General features: G+C 48.7%; 1 protein-coding gene across 1 annotated transcript in view; it reads left to right on the forward strand.

Annotated features, from left to right (window-relative positions):
* The window catches only part of SCD5 (stearoyl-CoA desaturase 5), a 143,997-nt gene that overhangs the window by 81,095 nt on the left and 42,510 nt on the right, over positions 1-20,392 (forward strand). Inside the window, exon 2 of the mRNA XM_082726513.1 lies at positions 6,646-6,776. Coding sequence (XP_082582639.1) covers positions 6,646-6,776 — 131 coding nt within the window. The remainder of the gene's footprint in view (positions 1-6,645; positions 6,777-20,392) is intronic.

Below are 20,392 nucleotides of genomic sequence, written 5' to 3' on the forward strand. Positions count from 1 at the left end.
TGAGGTGGTCGGAGACGAGTGGGTGTGAGGTGGTCGGAGACGAGTGGGTGTGAGGTGGTCGGAGATGAGCTTCTTATCAGACCCCTTCTCTAGCCCCGTCTTTGCACGTTGGGTTCCTCTTGCCTCCTTCTCCTCCTTCAGGTGTCAGCTTGATTCTGGTGTCTGCTGCAGAGTTTTCTCCAGTCCCCCAAACTAAACTATCCCCCTTCTATGTATTTATGCTTTAGTAATCTCTACAGCCAGTGCGGGGTTTGAACCCACGCCCCTGAGATCAAGAGTCGTATGCTCTTCCAACTGGGCCAACCGGATGCCCCTAAATTATCCCCCTTTTAATCTCTCTTATGTTATGCTGTTTGTCTCTTGTGCAACACTTGCTATAATTTATAATTATGTAGTAAATAACTCACTTTTCAAACTCCTACCAACGTGAGGAGACAAAGTTCCATTGTCGGGCGGCCACCTGGTGGACCCGTTCGAGCCGAGTGCATGATCTGTGAGAGGAGCTCGGCAGACTGTCTCACGAATCCTTGGGTTGTCTGGTGCCCCAGGGCAAGCTGAGGTGGAATGCGTGCGGAGTGACAGGCATTGTGGCAGTGGACTCGGCAGTGGGAAGGCAACACATGGAGCAAGGGTCTTGAGCTGTTCTGAGCTGACTAGAAGGACGCGGCGCGTTCAGGCTCCTCTCGTCTCGTTGCAATCACGGCAACCCCGAGAGGTCAAGCAGCCCTTGGAGGTGCTGAATGGGGTCTTCCTGCCTTAGACTGCAACCCGGCTGCAACACTTCGGTCTAACTGCCTTCGCGTATGAGCTGGGAGTCACATCACCGACCCTAGACCTGAGGCGAATATCCAGTTATTGTGTATACACTGTTTATTTTTTTAAGATCTATTTATTTATTTGAGAGAGAGAGAGAACATGAGTGGGGGAGGGGCCGAGGGGGAGAGAATCTTGGGCCCTCTCTGCTGAGCATGGAGCTGTACCAGGGCTCAGTCCCATGACTCATGAGATCATGACCCATGGGGTCATAAGCTGAGCCAAAATCCTGAGTCAGATGCTTAACCGTCTGGGCCACCAGGCACCCCCGACAGAAACTATTGAGAACAGGGCCTGGCGCAGGGAGCTCTTGGTCGGTAAGAGCCGTTTCTATTATTCAGTAGCTTCCGTGCTGGTCATAGAGGGAAACACAACGCGCACCAGAGCCGCCCGTTGCTGCTCTGCTAGCGTGGTGGGTCTCAAAGAGCTGCCCGTCTCCCCCTCTGCAGGTCCAGAATTAAGGGAGTTTTAATTTTTGGTTCTTAACATCTCTCCAGGACTGTTTTGTGGTTGTGCAGTCCAGAGGTTCACGACAACAATTCTCTAAACACTGCTCCGACTGAAGACTCAGCATGGCTGGAGGCTCCGCCTTCCGTCACGGAAATTAAAGGGACTGTGGAGTCTCCCCCCCCCCCCGCCCCCCGCTGCTGGCAGCTAGAGCTGGGCTTGCGATCGGCGCACGGACAAATAGGGGCTTCGGAATCTTGGGTCTTGATAGATTCAGACATAGGCGAAGGGTCAAAGAGAGACTCTTCTTGGCAGCTGTGGAAGACTGAAGAGACGGCGGCATGACACGAGGGCCCAGTGGTGCCAAGTGTGCAGAGGTGATGATGTCTGTGCCAGCACCCTCGGCAAATGGTTTCGTTCCATTCTGTTTTGTGACGTGTCTATTTTATTTTAACATTGAGAAAATACGCATCATAACAAAGTCTAATAGGAATTCAGTAATAGTTTTTTTAAAGACTGCTTTGTTGAGTTATAAACTCATAGCATATGGTTCATCTATTTGAAGTATATAATTCATTGGTTTTTATTATATTCATGCAATTGTGCCACTTTTATCAAAACCAGTTTTAAGGGGTGTCTGGGTGGCTCAGTGGGTTAAGCTGCTGCCTTCGGCTCAGGTCATGATCTCGGGGTCCTGGGATCGAGCCCCGCATCGGGCTCTCTGCTCAGTGGGGAGCCTGCTTCCTGCTCTCTCTCTGCCTGCCTCTGCCTAATTGTGATTTCTGTCTGTCAAATAAATAAATAAAATCTTAAAAAAAAAAAAAAGAAAACATTGTAAAACATTTTTATCACACTTCACACCAAACGCTGGACCCACCAGCAGTCATTCCCCCTCCCTGCCCTCCCGGCCCCTCGAGACATGAATCTACTTTTGGTCCCTACTGATAGCTGTTCTTAAGCCAGCATGTAAACTGTACCTTCCCTCCCTTGAGATGAAGTTGCTACTGAAGTCTTGCATTTGTTAACCATTGCTGCAGAACAAATAACCCAAAATGTAGCAGCTTAAGGCAACACACCTTTATTTCCTCCCAGTTTTTGTAGAGCAGGAATCCGGGTAACACTGGGGCTGGGGCCTCTGCTCCAGGGTCTCTCACAAGGCAGCCCTGCATGGCCTGGGCTCCTGTCTTATCTGAAAGCTTAACTGGGGAAGGATCTGCTTCCAAGTTCACTTTCACTGTTTTTGGCAGGACTCAGGTCCTTGAGGATTATTGGACTGAAGTCTTACTTCCTTTCTGGCTGTTGGCTGGAGGCCACCCTTGCTTCCTTACTGCACGGGCTGTCCCAGTATGGTGGCTCACGTCATCAAAGCCAACACAAGAGAGACTCTACTAGCAAAACAGAAGTCACAATCTCTTGTAACCTAATCACAGAACCAACATTCCCTCAACATCACTATATTCTTTGGTTAGAAGCAGGTTACTAGGGGTGCCGGGGTGGCTCACTGGGTTAAGCCTCTGCCTTCAGCTGAGGTAATGATCTTAGGGTCCTAGGATTGAGCCCCACATTGGGCGCTCTGCTTGGCAGGAAGCCTGCCCCCACCCCCACCTCCCTGCTCTGCCTGCCTCTCTGCCTACTTGTGATCTCTCTCTCTCTCTGTCAAATAAATAAATAAAATATTTATTTTTTAAAAAAGAAAGAAGCACATTACTAAAGGGGAAGAAATTATATAGTGCCATGATTACCAGGAGACGGGGAGCACTGGGGCCGTCTTGGAGGCTCTGTACCAAAACCGTCCTGCAACCCTTCCATGAGATCTGTAGGCTATTTAGCACCTCTCTAGTACATTTCTTTTTGGGTTGAGCTAACCAGAATTGATGACTCTTGTTTGCACCCAGACCAATAAATGAGTTTGTTGCTTACCAGGCAATTTTGTGATTCTGAATTCTATTGATCTAGCTCCCTTCTCTACAAGGTATAAGCTATTTGATAAAGTTATTAACACTATTTGTTACTCCTTCTTCCCCCAAAGTTATCAATTCTGTATCTGAATAGTTCAGTGTCTCAGAGCCAACTAGCCAACATCCTTCTGAAAACTAGTTTGGATATTAATATCCACAAAGATCAGAGAAGAGAGGTTAAGAGCCTCTCAGATTGGCCCTAGCAGAATTGGAAAACTGAGTCCTGTTAGTAGAACAACCTCATACTCAGGCCAGGGTTTTTGTAGTTTGTATTCATTTGGGCTATGGCCAGAAGGTTGCTTTCTTCCTTAGAGGTTCTGCAGAATTTTAGTATCAGAAATTCAGAGCGAACTAGCTTCAGTAAGAAAAAGGGATTGGTTGGCTCCCATAACTAGGAGAAATACCAGGAGACACACAGGGTCAAAGGAGCCGTGGAACTGGGAGCTGCAGCTAGCAGCCCAGGGCAGGCAGCTGTCCTCCAGACTCTTGTTGGCACCTCCACCATCTCCATGTCCCACCGTCTTGGCCTCATTCTCTACTATTGCAGTCATGCCTCGGAGTGTGACCTTTAGTCTTTGAGCAAGAAGGGAGAGAAGAGCTGGGTCAGGTGTCCACTGCCAGGGCTTCTACACCAGGCCAGCCTGGGTTCCGTGGCCACATTCCTGTTGCCAGAAGAAGGACCATGCAAAACCAGTAGCGACTCCAGCCCGGGGCAGACCAGCCATGTCAGCAAGCCCTGCAATACCGGAGATCCCGAATAGGACAAGACAATGCCGTCCTCTGTGATAAGGCCTGGTCTGGGAGCCGTACGCTGAATGGATTCTTTTGTGGCCAGTGCCTTTCATGGAGTCTTGGAATTCACTTGATTACAGCCGAGGTCCAGAGTCTTAGTCCGCTGGGGAGACAGGGTCACATTGAATTTTTCCATTACAGTCTCACTTGTTCCCCAAGTACTTGACAGTTGGGAAAAAATTGTATGTAGAGACATGAAGGCCAGGGATGACATGGAAAATAGCTGCTCACTTCATAGACTCATGACCACGGTTAAATCATAGCAACAAGAAAGACCAGACCTTTTCATATACTCTGACTTTCTGTGATTTATGGGCAGATTGTTTTTCTGTTTTTAACCTTTCAAGTAAGGAATGATTTGTCAACTTCATGAAAACCACATGTATTCAGAGACTCATTAATCTCAGCGCCAAGGGCAAGTCTTGCTTTTAGACCCATGTAAATATGGACTGAAACCAAGATCAGTAGACTTGACTTTTGGGAGATGTAATATGGTTCTACTTTTAAATATGTCTATTGACACTGAGGTTACCCTAGTAATTCTTCTTAAGAAGTGCTATAATGGGCTCCCCAAATGCATCCTGTCCTGGAGCCATTCACAATTGTTCCATGATGGACCCACCATTGATGGCTTGTTTGCTGCCAGTTCTTCGTGGGGGGCCTGTGTGTGCCATGCATGGGGGCGGTTGTGCAGGATAATCTGCCTGATCCCACCTGCTTATAGCTTGGTTTAGAGTTGTCTGCCGAGGTAAGGAAGTGGCTCACTTTTATTTTATTTTGTTTTATTTTATTTTTTAAGATTTTATTTATTCCTTTGACAGAGGGAGACACAGCAGTGAGAGAGGGAACACAAGCAGGGGGAGTGGAGGAGGAAGAAGCAGCCTTCCCGGCAAACAGGAAGTCTGATGCGGAGACTAGATCCAGGGACTCCAGGGTCATCACCTGAGCCGAAGGCAGACACTTAACGACTGGGTGCCAGGGGCCCGGAAGCAGCTCACTTTTAAATTTAGATTAGGGTCCAATACGAAGGATGGTGGCGGAGTGTAGAGAAGTAAAGATAGGACCTAGCTGGTGTCTCCCAGAGGCAGAGTGGAGAGTAGAGGTTAGGAGCTCTGTTCTTGGTTCAGACAGACGAGGGTTCGACTCTTAGCAAAGACACCTCCTAGCTTTGTGACACTGGGAAATTAGTTAACTTCTTAAGCCTTGGTTTTCTTGGATGAATACCCAACTTTTACATCAACATGGATGGGACTGGAGGAGATTATGCTGAGTGAAATAAGTCAAGCAGAGAAAGACAATTAGCACATGGTTTCACTTATTTGTGGAGCATAAGGAATAGCGCGGAGGACATTAGGAGAGGGAAGGGGGAAATGAAGGGGGGAAATCGGGGGGAGACGAACCGTGAGAGACTGTGGACTCCGGGAAACAAACTGAGGCTTTTAGAGGACAGGGGGGTGGGAGGTGGGAGTGGGTGAGCCTGGCTGTGGGTATTAAGGATGGCATGGATTGCGTGAGCACTGGGGGTTGTACGCAAACAATGAATCCCGGAACACTGCTTCAGAAACTAATGATGTAGTATGGCGACTAACATAACATTAAAAAAAAAAAAAAGAAAGAAAAAGCCTTGGTTTTCTCATCTGTATAATGGATCTAATAAAATATAAACCACATAGGATTATTTGGGAATCCAAGGAAGACGTTCAGCATTGTGTGGGCATATTGCTGTGAAAGCACGAGTAGTTGTGGTCATCTCGGAATCGTGGTTTTTGGGATCCCGGGCGTCCCCTCCACACCATGCTTTCATAACCTCTCCCGAGTCTTCGTATGAAGAGCCACCCACCGCTGCCACATGGGGGGCAATACCGGGTCTCTTGGCAGAGACTTTGGAACTAGGTCGACTTGGGTTTATAGGCAGGATTAACTCTCGGAGATCCAGTTTTTCAGCTGTGAAGTGGGACAGTACAGTGTGTTATGCGGCTTAAGGATAATACATTTAAGTGGGTGGCAGATAACACACTCCATTTAAGCAGCTCTAACAACATCCCCCACCTGGCCATCCTTGTGATTCCAGGTCATGCTGTTGGTGTTAAGGGGACCTTCGGAAGCCGAATCGTAGGCGTCCCTGCCATCAGTTCTATTCTCATTCTTACCGGTCCTGAGCCAGATCTCGCTGCTTTTAAGTCAGGCCTGATTCCACTCAAACCAGGCCTCTGGAGCAGTGAGGATGGTACTGCCCTTTAGAAATATGGTTTTCAGGTAACACACTTCCTGGGGTGGAGATTTCGAGGCAACACGGAGGTCAGTCTCAGCACCATGGAGAGCAGGCGTTACTCACGTGATGAGGACTTTGCATCAAGACTGTCAAGGAACATGAGCAAATAAAAGATTTGTTGGAAGAGAAAAAGTTATGTTCAAAGGTCAAGGTTCCTTGCGGAAAGTTCTCTCCGCATCTGCCCAGTGCAGGAAGGCTGAAAATCAGCACCAAGCGCTGCATCTCCCCAAGTTATCAGTTCTTCCTCCACATTGCACACTTCTCCGGACACCGTTTCCCGAGCGTTTCTGTGCAGAGAAAGAAGCCTGGGGTGTGTAGAGGCTTGTGACGTTTGCTGACATTGTCCCTGCTTGTGTCTTGCAGCCTACTTCTGCTTCCTCCTGAACGCCCTGGGTGTGACAGCCGGTGCCCATCGCTTGTGGAGCCACAGGTCCTACAAGGCCAAGCTGCCCCTGAGGATATTCCTGGCTGCTGCCAACTCCATGGCTTTCCAGGTGGGGATGGAGGGTCCGTCTGGCTCCGAGACCCAGCACAGACAGCTCTGTGGGGACGGCACAGATGCTCCCTGTGGGGTGATCATTCCGCCATCCTCATTCCAGCCTCAGGGCTCAGGTCCCCAAGCATCCCTGTCTGTCCCAAGTTTTGTCTCCTTGTAGCTTTAGATGTGGCAAAATGTCCCCCAGGCGCTTTGTACCCCTAGGAATATTAAACCACAGAGGAGGAGAGAGATACCTCCGCCCAAAGCCCATGCCCTAAACCCCTCAGCATTCGTCCGGCTCTAACCAGGGCCGAGTTCTGTGCTGAGCCTGCTGTCCGCGCATCGGACTTGACCCCCACAGTCACCCCAGGGGCTGGGTGTCGTATGTGTCCTCACTTACAGATGAGAACCAAGGTTTATTGAAGTCAAGGAACTGGACAGATTGTACGGTTAGAAGCAGTAATAGGCAAATGCGCGTCCCACTCTCCGGCTGTTGTTCCTAGAAAACATACCCCCGAGGTCACCCCGTACGTCTATGGCAGAGGGCTGTTGAAGACGGCGCTGGAAGACTGGATTTGGGTCTTACTCCGATGTTGCTGGCTGTGAACCCCTTACTGTCTCCAGTTTCTTCATCTGTAAAAATCAGAGTATGACTTCACTCTCACAGCTGATACAGAATAATTGAGAATTGCAGGAAACTATAAAAATGTAACGGAGGGTCCTCGCAGCCCTGGGACTGGGCCATATCCTTTAGGACTATTCTAGTAGCGGAACATTCTGGGCCCCACGCCATCTTCACCCAGAGAGTTCTGAGACGGTGATTCTCAAAACTGCTTTAGGGTCCAGGGAAACAGGCAACCCAGGAGCCCATCTGTGATGCTCAACCGTGCAAGCCACGTGGCCACCTGCTCAGTGGGCCTCCCGTCCCCACGAGACAGCCTGACCCTGAGCATTCCTCCGGGTTGCGCTCATGTCTGAGGTTTCATTTTCTCATTTCATTTCTCCACTCATTTCCCGTGGTTCAAGCCTTCATAAGGCACGTGGGATGCAGCACAGTAGATCGCTCAGGGAACAGAGTTCTTATTACGGATGTCTACAGGTTATGATTTAAGCGCAGTTAGGAATTAGTCCCAGGGTCCCAGGGAAAAGCTGTTGCACACAAAGGAGCGGTGGGCAGCTTCTCCACTTTGTGTTCTGTTCCTCACCACGGGCGATGCGGACTAGCCCACACGTATTCTGACCTCCGTCGCCTTAGCTCAGGGTTGTGCTTTGGTTATCCTATCAATGAGTTATGATAACGATCATTTAGAAACGCATTGACTTGGATCTTAGATGCTATTTAGGACTGAAGTTGGTCATTTTCATTTGTTTTGTTTGAGCAATTCATTATTTCTAGTCTTCAATTATACTCTTATGATGTGGTTACAAAGCACCTCTATATTAAAAAAACTTTTTCCAACATAAATAACTTGAAATTGAGAACATAAAATTCTTATATCTCTTTTCCCAAGGAAACTATTTATTTACAACTCAATTTTCGATAACCTAAGTTTCCTTAACATAACATCACCTAACAGAACATCACACTGTGATTTTAACTTTACGTTGGGGAGAAAGTGCATTGCAGAGGGAAACACTCAGGTCCCAGAATAAATTCTTGGCTCTGTCATTTGCTGGATGTAGTTCTTGGTGCAAGTCTCTCTTCCCATATACACAAGGGCAGGAAATAAATAATGTTAACCTCACAGGGCTGTTGGAAGGATGAAATAGAGAGTAGAAAGTGCCCAGCTTATAGTTGCACTCACCAATATTGGCCCCCTCTTCTTTATGAGAACTGGCATCCTGTCTCATTCATCTTTCTGTTTCAGTGCCTGCCATGACAGAGGTGCTCAGTGATAGCTTGTGAAGAGATGAAAAATGAATACTTTTAAAAATCTGTTTAGAAATCATCAAATTTGGACGATGCGTACTTCTTTCAGGCCCACATTTGCAGTGGATTTTTTTTTCATTCATTTAACAAATGTTCATTGAGCCTCTACTATACGCCAGGCACTGAGCTAGGCACAGTGGGTGTAATGATCAGCAAACACAGTCACGGTCCTTGCCTTCCGCCAGCCTCCCATTTGGTGGAATATTAGCATTCCTACAGTGTCCCGATGGAAATGTCAGTACTTCACGGGTGTGGGGTTTCTAACAATGTCACTTAGAGGTATCTGTAAGATCAGCCTCCAGCCAGCTTCCACACGGTGCACTCAGCGTCAGTCGGAAGAAATACAGTTGATTTAGACCACTTAACCCTGGGGCAGGAACAGCCTGGGAGAGTGAAAATGCGCCATGACCTGTCTGTGTCGGGTACAGACCCACAACCCCGATTTAATGCAGAGTCATTGGTTTAGTTTCCCTTCGATGTCCTCGTGGGTTTTTAAAGATCATTTCAAGGGTTTTCCTGTGCTTTTCTCAATCCGGGTGGTCATGCCTTTGGCCAAAATGGACTAGTGATGCCATGGTGGTCGGTGTTTGAAGATGAGCAGGGCTTTTGTTAGAAGCTGCAAACGAGATGTTCAAGAACAATCTTCTTAACACTGGGGCTTCAACGTTTGCAATTCCCTCCTCTCTTTCTTCTAAAGAGGGTGTATGTACATGGGACAGGACGGATACTGGGAAAGGTGGGGGTTTTGATCATTCAGAAGATGATGATGGGGGTACCCGGGTGGCTCAGTCGTTAAGCCTCTGCCTTTGGCTCATAATCCCAGGGTCCTGGGATTGAGTCCCATATCGCGCTCCCTGCTCAGCAGGAAGCCTGCTTCTCCCTCTCCCACTCCTCTTGCTTACATTCCCTCTCTGTCTCTCTTTCTCTGTCAAATAAAACAAGATCTTTTTTTTCCTTTTTTTAAAAAAATATTTTATTTATTTAAAAAAATTTTTTTAATTTAAATTTTTTATTTTTTATATACATATAGTATATTTTTATCCCCAGGGGTACAGGTCTGTGGATCACCAGGTTTACACACTTCACAGCACTCACCATAGCACATACCCTCCCCAGTGTCCATAACCCCCCCCTCTCCCAACCCCCCTCCCCGCATCGGGCTCTCTGCTCAGCCGGGAGCCTGCTTCTCTCTCTCGCTCTCTGCCTACTTGTGATCGCTCTCTGTCAAAAAAATAAATAAGGTGAAACCACAATGAGATATCACCTTATTTATTTTTTTGACAGAGAGGGATCACAAGGGGCGCCTGGGTGGCTCAGTGGGTTAAGCCGCTGCCTTCGGCTCAGGTCATGATCTCAGGGTCCTGGGATCGAGTCCCGCATCAGGCTGTCTTCTCAGCAGGGAGCCTGCTTCCCTCTCTCTCTCTCTCTGCCTGCCTCCCCATCTACTTGTGATTTCTCTCTGTCAAATATAAATAAATAAAATCTTTAAAAAAAAAAAAAAAAGAGAGGGATCACAAGTAGGCAGAGAGAGAGAGAGAAGCAGGCTCCCCGCTGAGCAGAGAACCCGATGTGGGGCTCGATCCCAGGACCCTGACATCATGACCTGAGCCAAAGACAGCCGCTTAACCCACTAAGCCACCCAGGCGCCCCAAATAAATAAAACTTAAAAAAAAAAAAAAGATTATGATGGTCCAGGAATGCGAGGCGAGGGGCTGGGCGAGGGGCTGGGTGAGGGGCTGGGTGAGGGGCTGGGTGAGGGGCTGGGTGAGGGGCTGTGGGAATCCCGCGTCCCTCACGTTCAGCAGAGGCCCCTGAGTTCCTCCACCTCCCTGATCAGTAAGGTGCAAGTCAACCAAAAATGTGGCTCGCAAACTCCTTGTCATTTTCTTCTAGTCAAACACGGGCCCAGGTAGGATTTTCCTGCCATCCATTGGTCTCCAGGAGTTCGGTTTTCACAGGCAGTAGCCAGACTTGGGCCTGTGCTCTTGCACGCACGCACCACCCCTCTGGCTGCAGCTGGGCCCTCACGAACTCTGCAAAAACACCTGTTAGCGGCTGCAGCTTCCTGTCTGCCTGCCCACGTTTCTCATCACATCCTGGTACCCAGGATCCGGATTTTGAACTGGAAAGGAGGTTAAGGGATTTAGTCTAAGTCCTTGTATTTTGCAATAACAGGTAAAGAGAAGGGTGAAGAGAGGCCAGAGAATGTCCGTGACTAGTGAAAGGTCACACGGCTGCTCAGTGGACAAACCGGACTGAAACCGATCTCCTGACCCTCGGGCCGGGGACCCTCCAGGCTCACCATGGGTGTTCTTGGGTGATGTCCAGCCCTGTGATTTGTGAACAACTTAGACTTGGCCCTTGTTTTACCCACTGTGACATCCTGTCCTTTAAGTGGTTTATCTAAAGTACCCACACTCGAGTGATTACTGATAGAGCTGGGTTCACGCCGACTGTTTCTGTGGCTCCTCACGGCTCTTGTTCTTTGTACCTTTTTTCTGTCTTCCCTGGTTCTAACTGCACATTTTACACAGTTCTGTTTTCTCTCTCCTTTTAGCATATCTGCTCTACTTCTTTTTACAGTTGGGTAGTGGTTGTCCTAGATGTCACAGTATACATTTACAACTAACCCAAAGCCACTTTCAAATAACATGATAGCATTTCCCCTTAGTGCAGCAGCCTTGTAACAGAGCATTCCCAGTTCCTCCTTCCTGTGCGCTGCTCATTGTTGTCATTAAGCTATAATCACTGAATGCATTGTTGCTATTATTGTTATTCTGAACACACTGCTATCTGTTAGATAGGCTAGGAATAAGAGAAAGTGAAGGGGACACCTGGGTGGCCCAGTCATTTAAGTGTCTGATTTTGGTTTGGGTTCAGGTCATGATCTCAGGGTGGTGAGATTGAGCCCTGCCTCAGGCACCATGCTCAGCGCAGAGTCTGCTTGAGATTCTCTGACTCCGCCCCTCACCCCCAACCCACACCCTGCCTGCATGTGTGTGCACTTCCTCCCTAAAATAAGTAAAATCTTTAATAGAATAGGAAAAATTGAAGATTTTATTTTACTTTCATTTATTCGTTCTCTAATGCTCTTCTTTCTTTAGGTCGATCTGGGTGTCTAACCACTCCCATGTTCCATCTCTCAAAAAGAACTTTCATGTCTTGCAAGGCAGGTCTACTGGTAACAAATTCCCTCAATTTTTGTTTGTCTGATAAAGTTTTTTTTGAAGATTTTTAAAATGTATTTGGGTGAGAGAGATAGCATGAGCGGGGAGGAAGGGCAGAGAGAGAGACAGAAGCAGACTCCCCACTGAGCAGGGAGCCTGATGTGGGACTCAATCCCAGGACCCTGGGATCATGACCTGAGCCAAAGGCACTTAGCTGACTGAGCCACCCAAGTACCCCTGTCTGAGAAAGTCTTTATTTCTCTTTTACTCTTAGTGAACAACTTTGTTGGGTATGGAATTCTAGTTTTCAAGGTGGTTTTTTTTCAACATTTATTAAATAATTTATTTCACTTTCTTCTTACTTGCATTTTTCTTTTTTTTATCTTTAGGAATTCAAATTTATTTGGGGCAACTAGAATCTATTGTCCTTCATTTGTTCTTTTATTTTTATTATTATTTTTTTATTATATTCAGTTAGCCACTGTATGGTACATCATTAATTTTTGATGTAATGTTCAATGATTCATTAATTACGTATAACACCCAATGCACCTCAAAACCACAAAGAGATACCAACTTGCAGTTTCTTAAGAGATACCTAGTGTAATTCCTACACTGTCCACTATTGGGAAGGTTTTTTTTTCCCTTCTGGCTTTTTTCATTAATTTCTCTTTGCCTTTGATTCTCTGCAGTTTGAGTATGATATGCCTAAGTGGAGACTTTTTTTTTTTCTGTTTATCCTTCTTGGTGCTCTCTGAGCTTCCTGGATCTGTGGTTTGGTGTCTGTCTTTAATTTTGGAAAAATTTCAGTCATTATTACTTCAAATATTTTTCTACTGTTTGTTCCATCTTTTCTCTCTCTTTGTTTCTTCTCCTGGTGTTTCAATTACACATTGGTACACCTGTTATAACTGCCCTATGGTTTCTACATATTCCGCTTCATCTTTTCTTTTTGCATTTAGGTTTGGGAAGTTATATTTATATACCTTCAAGCTCACTGATTCTTTCCTTAGCCATGTTCAGTCTACTGGTAAGCCCATCAAAGACATTCTTCATTTGTTACAGCTTTTCTGACTTCTAGCTTTTTTTTTTTTTTCTTAGAGTTTCCATTACTGTTTATAGTATACATCTGTTCTTTCAAGTCGTCTACTTTTTCTTTTAAGGTAATTAGTGTATTAATCATAATTGTTCTAGAATTCAGTCTGATCTTTCCAACATCACTGCCATATCCGCATCTAGGTCTGATGCTTGCTTTTTCTTTTTTAGGTGGTATTTTTTGCCTTTTAGCATACTTTGCAATTGTTTGTTGAGAGCTGGGCGTGATGTACTAGGTAAAAGGAACTGAGGCAATAGGGCTGTAGAGTGAGGTTTTATGTTTATCTGGCTAGGAATTAGGCTGTGTGCTTACAGTGTGCTTTAGCTGTGGTGTCAAGGGCTTAAATCTCCTCTAGTGCCCTTGTTTTTTCTCTCTCCATTGTCTTTGGACTTTCCTGGAGATTTCTTTTTAACATGAGGTTGAAGGCTCTCCATTTTCTCCATTGGAGTTCTGTCATCAAATGGAACAGTGTAGACATGGGGATGGGGGCACTCTATGGTCTTATGATTAGGTCTCAGTCTGTAAGCCTGGGGTGAGCATTTCCCTTCCCTGGGGCCCTTAGGCTTTTGTAAAACTCTGGTTGATTGGGATCCGACAAAATAGTTTCGCTTGAGGATAGATCTTGGGAAGAGAACAGAGAGCTCCATGTATTTCAGAATGATGATGTTTCTCCTCCACCCGCTGGGAGAACAGAAGATTTTTCTCAGTGAGAACCTGGTACGACTCTTGGAGTTAACATTTATACGAGTTGGGGCCCCCTGGCACTGGGCCCCATTGTTTTTAACTCTCCAGCTTGTCCACACCAAGACTTCAGCAGTGCCCCGATTACAGGCTGAAGTATGCCTGCCCGTCCTGGAACTAGCTGCGGACTCTCGGTCTTGGTCCGCAGTGCTTCTCTGCAACTGCCCGTTTATCTTTCTGGTTTCAGGGCAGCAGTTTGCCCTATGATCTCAGTTCTCTGATGGATGGAAACGAGTTGTTGATTTTCAGTTCATTTGGCTTTTTTTTTTTTTTTTGCTGTTGCAAGGATGGGAGCGATGGACTACGTTCAAGCTCTTAATACACCCGGCCGGAAAGCGGAAGGTACCGTGTGATTTGTCAGTGGACCAAACTTGACATATTAATAGGTCAAATAAATCGCATGGTCATGGACCATGAACTTTGGCATGTATATAATTACCACCACAACAAAACAAAACAATGACCTAGTGCTAACTGCATACCAGCACTTCCCTAAGAGCTTTACATAGTCTTCTGACATACCCTGAAAAGGTGGAGACTGTTATCTTCCTCATTTGATAGGTGAGACAGTGGGGGAAAAAGAGGCTATGTAAGCTGTCCAAGGACATACAGAAGTGACAGGAGGGGAATTTAAGTTCAGGCAGCTCGACTCCAGAGGTCACCCTCTCACTGCAATGCTCCATTGTTCTGATGCCTCTCCCAGGATCAAGTGTCTGTGTTTCCTTTCTTTCGACAAAGAGAGGGGCTAAGCACTGTTCCAGTCACTGTAGAACACGACAGACAGGTCTCTGTCCTCACAGAGTTTATATTTCAGTGGAAAAGAGAGCAAATCAACAAGCAAGCAAATGAATAAGCAAATTTGTGCAGAGAGAGAAAAGAATGAAGCATTTAACCACAGCAACGTGACAGAGTGGAGGGAGGTGGCTGCTTCAGAGGATGGTGAGAGATGCCCTCCCCCAGGCACTGACATTAAAACCAGGAGAGCCGGGACGCAGCTGGTAGGGGAAGAATAATCCAGATGGAAGGAGGGGCCAGAGTAAAGATGGGAACTAGTATGGTGCATTCCCGGACAAGACAGGTGGCCGGTGTGTCCACATGGGTGTGGGAGATGGTTGGAGAAGAGGTTACGGGGCGGGGCAGGTTCCACGTCAGTGCAGGGCTCTGTCAGGCACCGCGCAGAGTGTGGATACTGTCCTATACGCCCTAGCAAGGCACTGCGGAATTTTAGGTGGGGGAGCAACCTGGCGGCAGATGTCTCAGTGATGCACTTAAGCCGCAGTCCATGGTCAGGAGACCCTGGAGGTGTGCCAGATTCAGGACTGCAGACCAGCCCCAGCCTTGGTGTTGGCAGCAGTCCTGGTGACATCTGGGTAGGGGAATGAAAGCTCGGAATGCTTCCTGCAGGCTTAACCCCAGGGCTGCTCTCCTTGCTGGCTGTAGCTGTCTCTGCAGAGACCTGTCCCAGTGTGGGCCACCTTCCTCCTAACTGCAGCCAAAGATCTGGGATCCTCCTGAGCCAAAGATTTGGAGGCACAGCTTCTCTTCCGCATGTGAGGAACAGATTCGCCTTCTTCTTTCGGGTTGGGTTGTGGTTGTTGGTTTCCTTCCGGTGTAAACGGGAAGTCCCAAAAGTGCCCCCTCCCGAGGCCCTGAGAAGGCTTCTGGCCCTGCTTTCGCAAAATGCTCGAACACTGTGCCTCACGTTGTCTCCTTCACGGCGGCCTGCCCTCCTGGGCAGGTCTTGGAGTCATGTGGGAAGGAAAAACAGCTCGGTGGTCTTCGAGCAACTCCTCTGTTCGTGATGGTGGTGATTTATGGAGTCACCAGAGCCTGTCTGTGGCTCTGTGCCTCCTCACTAGGGGCAGTGGCTCCTCCCCGTGATGTGGCCCACGTGGGAGGGGAGACAGAGAGAGAGAAACTCCAGAGGCGGCCACAGAAGGCTCAGGTCCTCTGCCCGCGCTCACCGGGCATGAGTTCTCACCGGCCAAAACGGACCGTGGAAGGCGGAGGTGCCATGATGTCTCCCTTCCTTCCCGTGTGGACCTTGGTCAGTGAAAGCTGGGGAGACGAGTGAAGCCACCTGTGGGAATGCATGTCAAGGGAATGAACATGTGCTTGCCCGAGCTGGCCTGAGCAAAGGGTATGCTCCTGTAGATGGGCACACAATGCAGGGGCCAGTCTGCCTCCTGGGGGAGCTTAACCCCAAACGGACCAGAGACTCTTCACACGGATCTCTCTCTTGGTACAATGAGTCCTTCCTCAGCAATTCAAGGTGACCCAGGCTTTATAAACAAAAAGTTCTATACTTTAGGGCGCCTGAGTGGCTCAGTTGGTTAAGTGGCTGCCTTGGGCTCAGGTCATGATCCCAGGGTCCTGGGGTCAAGTCCTGTATCAGGCTCCTTGCTCAGTGGGGAGCCTGCTTCTCCCTCTGCCTTTCTCTCTCTGTGTCTCTCATGAATAAATAAATAAAATCATTTTTTAAAAAGTATATGCTTTAAAGGCACACAGAGTTTTTATTCCAAGAAGTACTTAGTAAAGCAGAGGTATTTTGTGAACGTATAGCTATCAGATTTTATATGTTCATTTGGCTCCACACCTCTATTGAAGGAATGTAACGCTTGCATTTTTTTTAAAGATTTTATTTATTCATTTGAAAGAAAGAGAGCCCAAGTGAGCGAGCACAGGTTGGGTGGAGGGCAGAGAGAGAGGGAGAAGCAGACTCCTGGTTGAGCAGGGAGCCTGACACGGGGCTCAATTCCAGGACCCTGAGATCATGACCTGAGCCGCAGGCAGACGCTTAACCCACTGAGCCGCCCGAGCGCCCCAGTACTTGTCTATGATGAATCGCCCACGCAGGCCTATCAGTATAGAATCTGAAATAGGTTTTCAAGCCGAGTGTGTCCGTCTCCCTGCTATTCATAGGGGAGATCTCGGAAGGGGCACTCCGACCCGGCGCCCGGGAAGCCATGCCCCTTCTCCGCCCGACTTGCTTCCTCTCTTAGAACCCACCGGAGGGTTGGCGCCGGGGCCCTCGGAAGCAGAGTCTAATCCCTTGTCTGATAACTGAAGAAACTGAGGCCCTGCTGTCTGGGTTGATTTTTGTTTCTCTCCCACATTGGCTCCAAAACTGCATGGAGGTGTCCAAGGACACGGCGTTGCTGGCGCGCGGTTTCTTCCCGGACGCCCTGACCGTTCCGGCCGAGCCAGCTCCAAGCTGTCCCTCTTCACTCCGGGCTCTCACTGCTCTCCTGCCAGACACTCCGCGCTGCGCTTTCTAGGTTTCCAACCCACTGATTATTTTGCATTTTGGATGCCTTCTCTCCCAGCTGCCTTCATTTGCATTTTTCCTAAACCAGATCTCACTGTGATCATTTCTGCTCTCGTTTCCAACCTCTTCAGATCCGTCTGTGTTATTTCTCTGTCCTCAGTGATGCCTGCGGCACCCCCTAATCTGTAACCACCAATGTGTCCGCTTTGCGTGCAGTGTTAATGAAGATGCTGAATGAGATCCGATCTCGCAGCTCCGCTGGGGCCTCCATGAGCTCTCGCCTCTGCGCCCTCCCTCCCATGAGACACGGAGCTGTTTTTCATCTCTTGTCCTTGTTTATCAGAGTTCAGGCTTCAGCCACCCTGTCACTGTTCCTGCGAGCGCCGTCAGAGCTGCTGTCACAGGAGGGTTTCAGGGACGCTGTCGCACGAGCTTGGTCAAGCTCCGAAGATGTGACAGCCTCAAGAGCCATCGAATGCACAGTTTGAACTAATAGTAAAATGTAGAGTTTCACTTGCCAGCGGGAATTTCTAGCCTTGCTTTTAAAGACTCTTTAGCAGACGGACACATTTGATTATCTTCACCTTCTCCTGCTGACTCTTCTACTAAGGCTTTTTGTGTAAATCTCTAGTTAAGTCCTTTTTAATTTAAAGGTGCATAAACCCTTATGTGCTTGTGAGGAATACAAGAGACGTATAAGAAGTGACCCTTGCATAAGGAGTTTGTGATCTGATGGGACTGGCTAATAGCGGCTAATAAAGCGACGCTGTGTGATAAAGGGGCCTCTTACAAGACAGTAGGAGTTAAGACGCTTCATTCTGACATATGGCTTGGGGTACTAGGATAAAACCTAGTGCAGAGGAGGCGTTTTGAGCTGGACCGTGAAAGCTGAGAAGGACTTGTGCAGGCCTGGAAGAAGGGGACAGGAGGGAAGCACATTGCCAAAGGTGGGGAGAGAGGAATGATCGTGACACATCGTAAGGGATCCCTGCACGGGCGGAAATCAGCCTGACTGAGGTCGAAGCTGACTGCAAACTGATAAGTAGGCAGAGAGGCAGGCAGAGAGAGAGGAGGAAGCAGGCTCCCCGCTGAGCAGAGAGCCCGATGCGGGGCTCGATCCCAGGACCCTGGGATCCTGACCTGAGTCGAAGGCAGAGGCTTACCCCACTGAGCCACCCGGGCGCCCCGCACTGTCGCTTGTTTTCAACACAGCTGCCTGCACGACGTCTCTCACTGGGTGTCTCTAAAGCCTCCCCAAATCAGTGTGCCCCAAACCTAAGTCGTGACCCTACTGTCTCCCCGCAATGAGGCCAGAAATCTGGGCGTCTTTCAGGATTTCTCCATTTCCCTCATCACCCCCTGCGCCAATCTCTTAGCCAGCGTCTTCGGGTTTTGCTGGGTAGATCGTGTCGTGCCTCTGCTCGCCTGGGCCCCCTCCGGTCCACGCCACCACCGTCCCCTGCCTCCCTCGGCACCTGCCCCTCGCCTTACTGTGGACAGGACTTACTGAAGATTAAGCCACTCCCCAGCGAGGAAAAGAGAATCTTCCAGTGGCTTAGCATTGCCTTTGGAGTGAAATCCAGCCCCACTGTTAGGGTCGCCGAGGCCCGCAGGATCCGGCGTTTGAGTCCAGGTGCTCTGCTTCCACGCCACGCACAGCTCACCGTGGTTTCCACACTGACCACCTGAGCTGCCGTCCAGTCCCGTGAGCCACAGCCTCCCCCGACGGCCTCTGCTTCACGTACCACCTGCAAGTAGGGTCTCCCGGCCCCTCATACCTATGACTGACTGGCTGCAAGCCCCACAGTTCCCTCGGGCTCGAGAATTCACTAGGACAATTCAGAACGCAAGGGAGTGTCGTGCTCACTATCAGAGCTTTAATGATAAAGGATATGTGGACCAGCCCAAAGGGAGAGACACCGAGGGCCAGGTCTGAGCATCCTTCAGCAGAGCCGCGATGCCCTTTCCCAGCAGAACCAAGCTGTGCCCCCGGCCCTGCGGATCGGCACCTCGGTCAGCCAAAGAGCTCCTTCAAGCCGGTGTCCAGAGTTTGCAGTGGAATTTCATTCCATGGACGTGGTTGATTAAATCACTGCCCCCAGGACTGATGTCAGCCTGCAGGTCCCCTCCCCTGGAAAAGTGCTGACCCTCTAGTGAAGTGCTGGGTCCCTCCGGTGGCCAGCCTGATCCTGAAGCTCCCCGGGAGCACACTGGCGTAGTGAAGAAGCTCTATCACTCGGGAAATTCCAGGGGTTTTTGAAGCTGTGTTCCAGGAACGACCAGGGACGAAGACCAGATACATTTTTTTTTTTTAAGATTTTTATTTATCCATTTGTCAGAGAGAGAGCGCCCCGGCAGGGAGAGCAGCAGGCAGAGCGAGGAGCGGGCTTCCCGCTGGGCAGGGGGTCTGATGCGGGACTCGATCCCAGGACCCCAGGATCATGACCTGAGCTGGAGGCAGTCGCTTAACCGACCGAGCCGCCCGTGTGTCCCCAGACACTTTCTTTATTAACACGATACTTCCCAGACTTCACTCTCGCCCTGCCCCCACACACCTCATACACTGGTGTCCTAGATCCTGGACCATGCCCAGTCCTTCCCTCTGGTCCACGTGGTCTCCTTCTCCCCAGCCCCTCCTCCACGCCCTTTCACACTCCACCCTGCCCCCACCCATGCCCCAGCTCTTCCCAGACTCCCGTTACCTGATTAGAAAGTCTTTGCTGGCTATCCCCTTGTTACCCCCATGTCTGTTTGCGACACAGCACGAATCGCAATCTGAAATAATTCTGTTTATGTTGACTCCATTAGCTTTACGTTTGTCTTCTCCATGTAATATATATTCCTTGATGCAGAGCCTGGGCTGTCCTGGTTCTTATCTCCTGGCACATACCAACAGTCAGTAAATATTCGTCAAATCAAAGAATAAACAGAGTGGGAAGATAAGGACGATCAGACCCGTTGAGGCTTTTTGACTATCAAGAAGAGCCAATGTTTAGACTTGATGAGAAAAGTAGTACAGAGAGGTTGTTGGGTAATAAGCAAGAGGGTAGGTATTTGGGGAGAATGACTGTGGGGAGGAAGGTCGCGGCGTACCAGGAGTATTGCACGGGGGAAAGGACTAGAGGCAGGAGGAGTCGGACAAAAGCCTGAGCAAGAGTGGTGACGCAGACACGCAGTGGAAGGCGAAAATCTGAAATTTTTAAAAAAGATTTTATTTATTATTTATTTGACAGACAGAGATCACAAGTAGGCAGAGAGGCAGGCAGAGAGAGAGAGGAGGAAGCAGGCTCCCTGCTGAGCAGAGAGCCCGATGTGGGGCTCGATCCCAGGACCCTGAGATCATGACCTGAGCCAAAGGCAGAGGCTGTAACCCACTGAGCCACCCAGGTGCCCGAAAATCTGAAATTTTTAAAGAAAGATGCCCTTGACA

The sequence above is a fragment of the Mustela nivalis genome (genome assembly GCF_964662115.1).
Source record: "Mustela nivalis genome assembly, chromosome: 4".
NCBI classification, from domain to species: Eukaryota; Metazoa; Chordata; class Mammalia; order Carnivora; family Mustelidae; genus Mustela; species Mustela nivalis.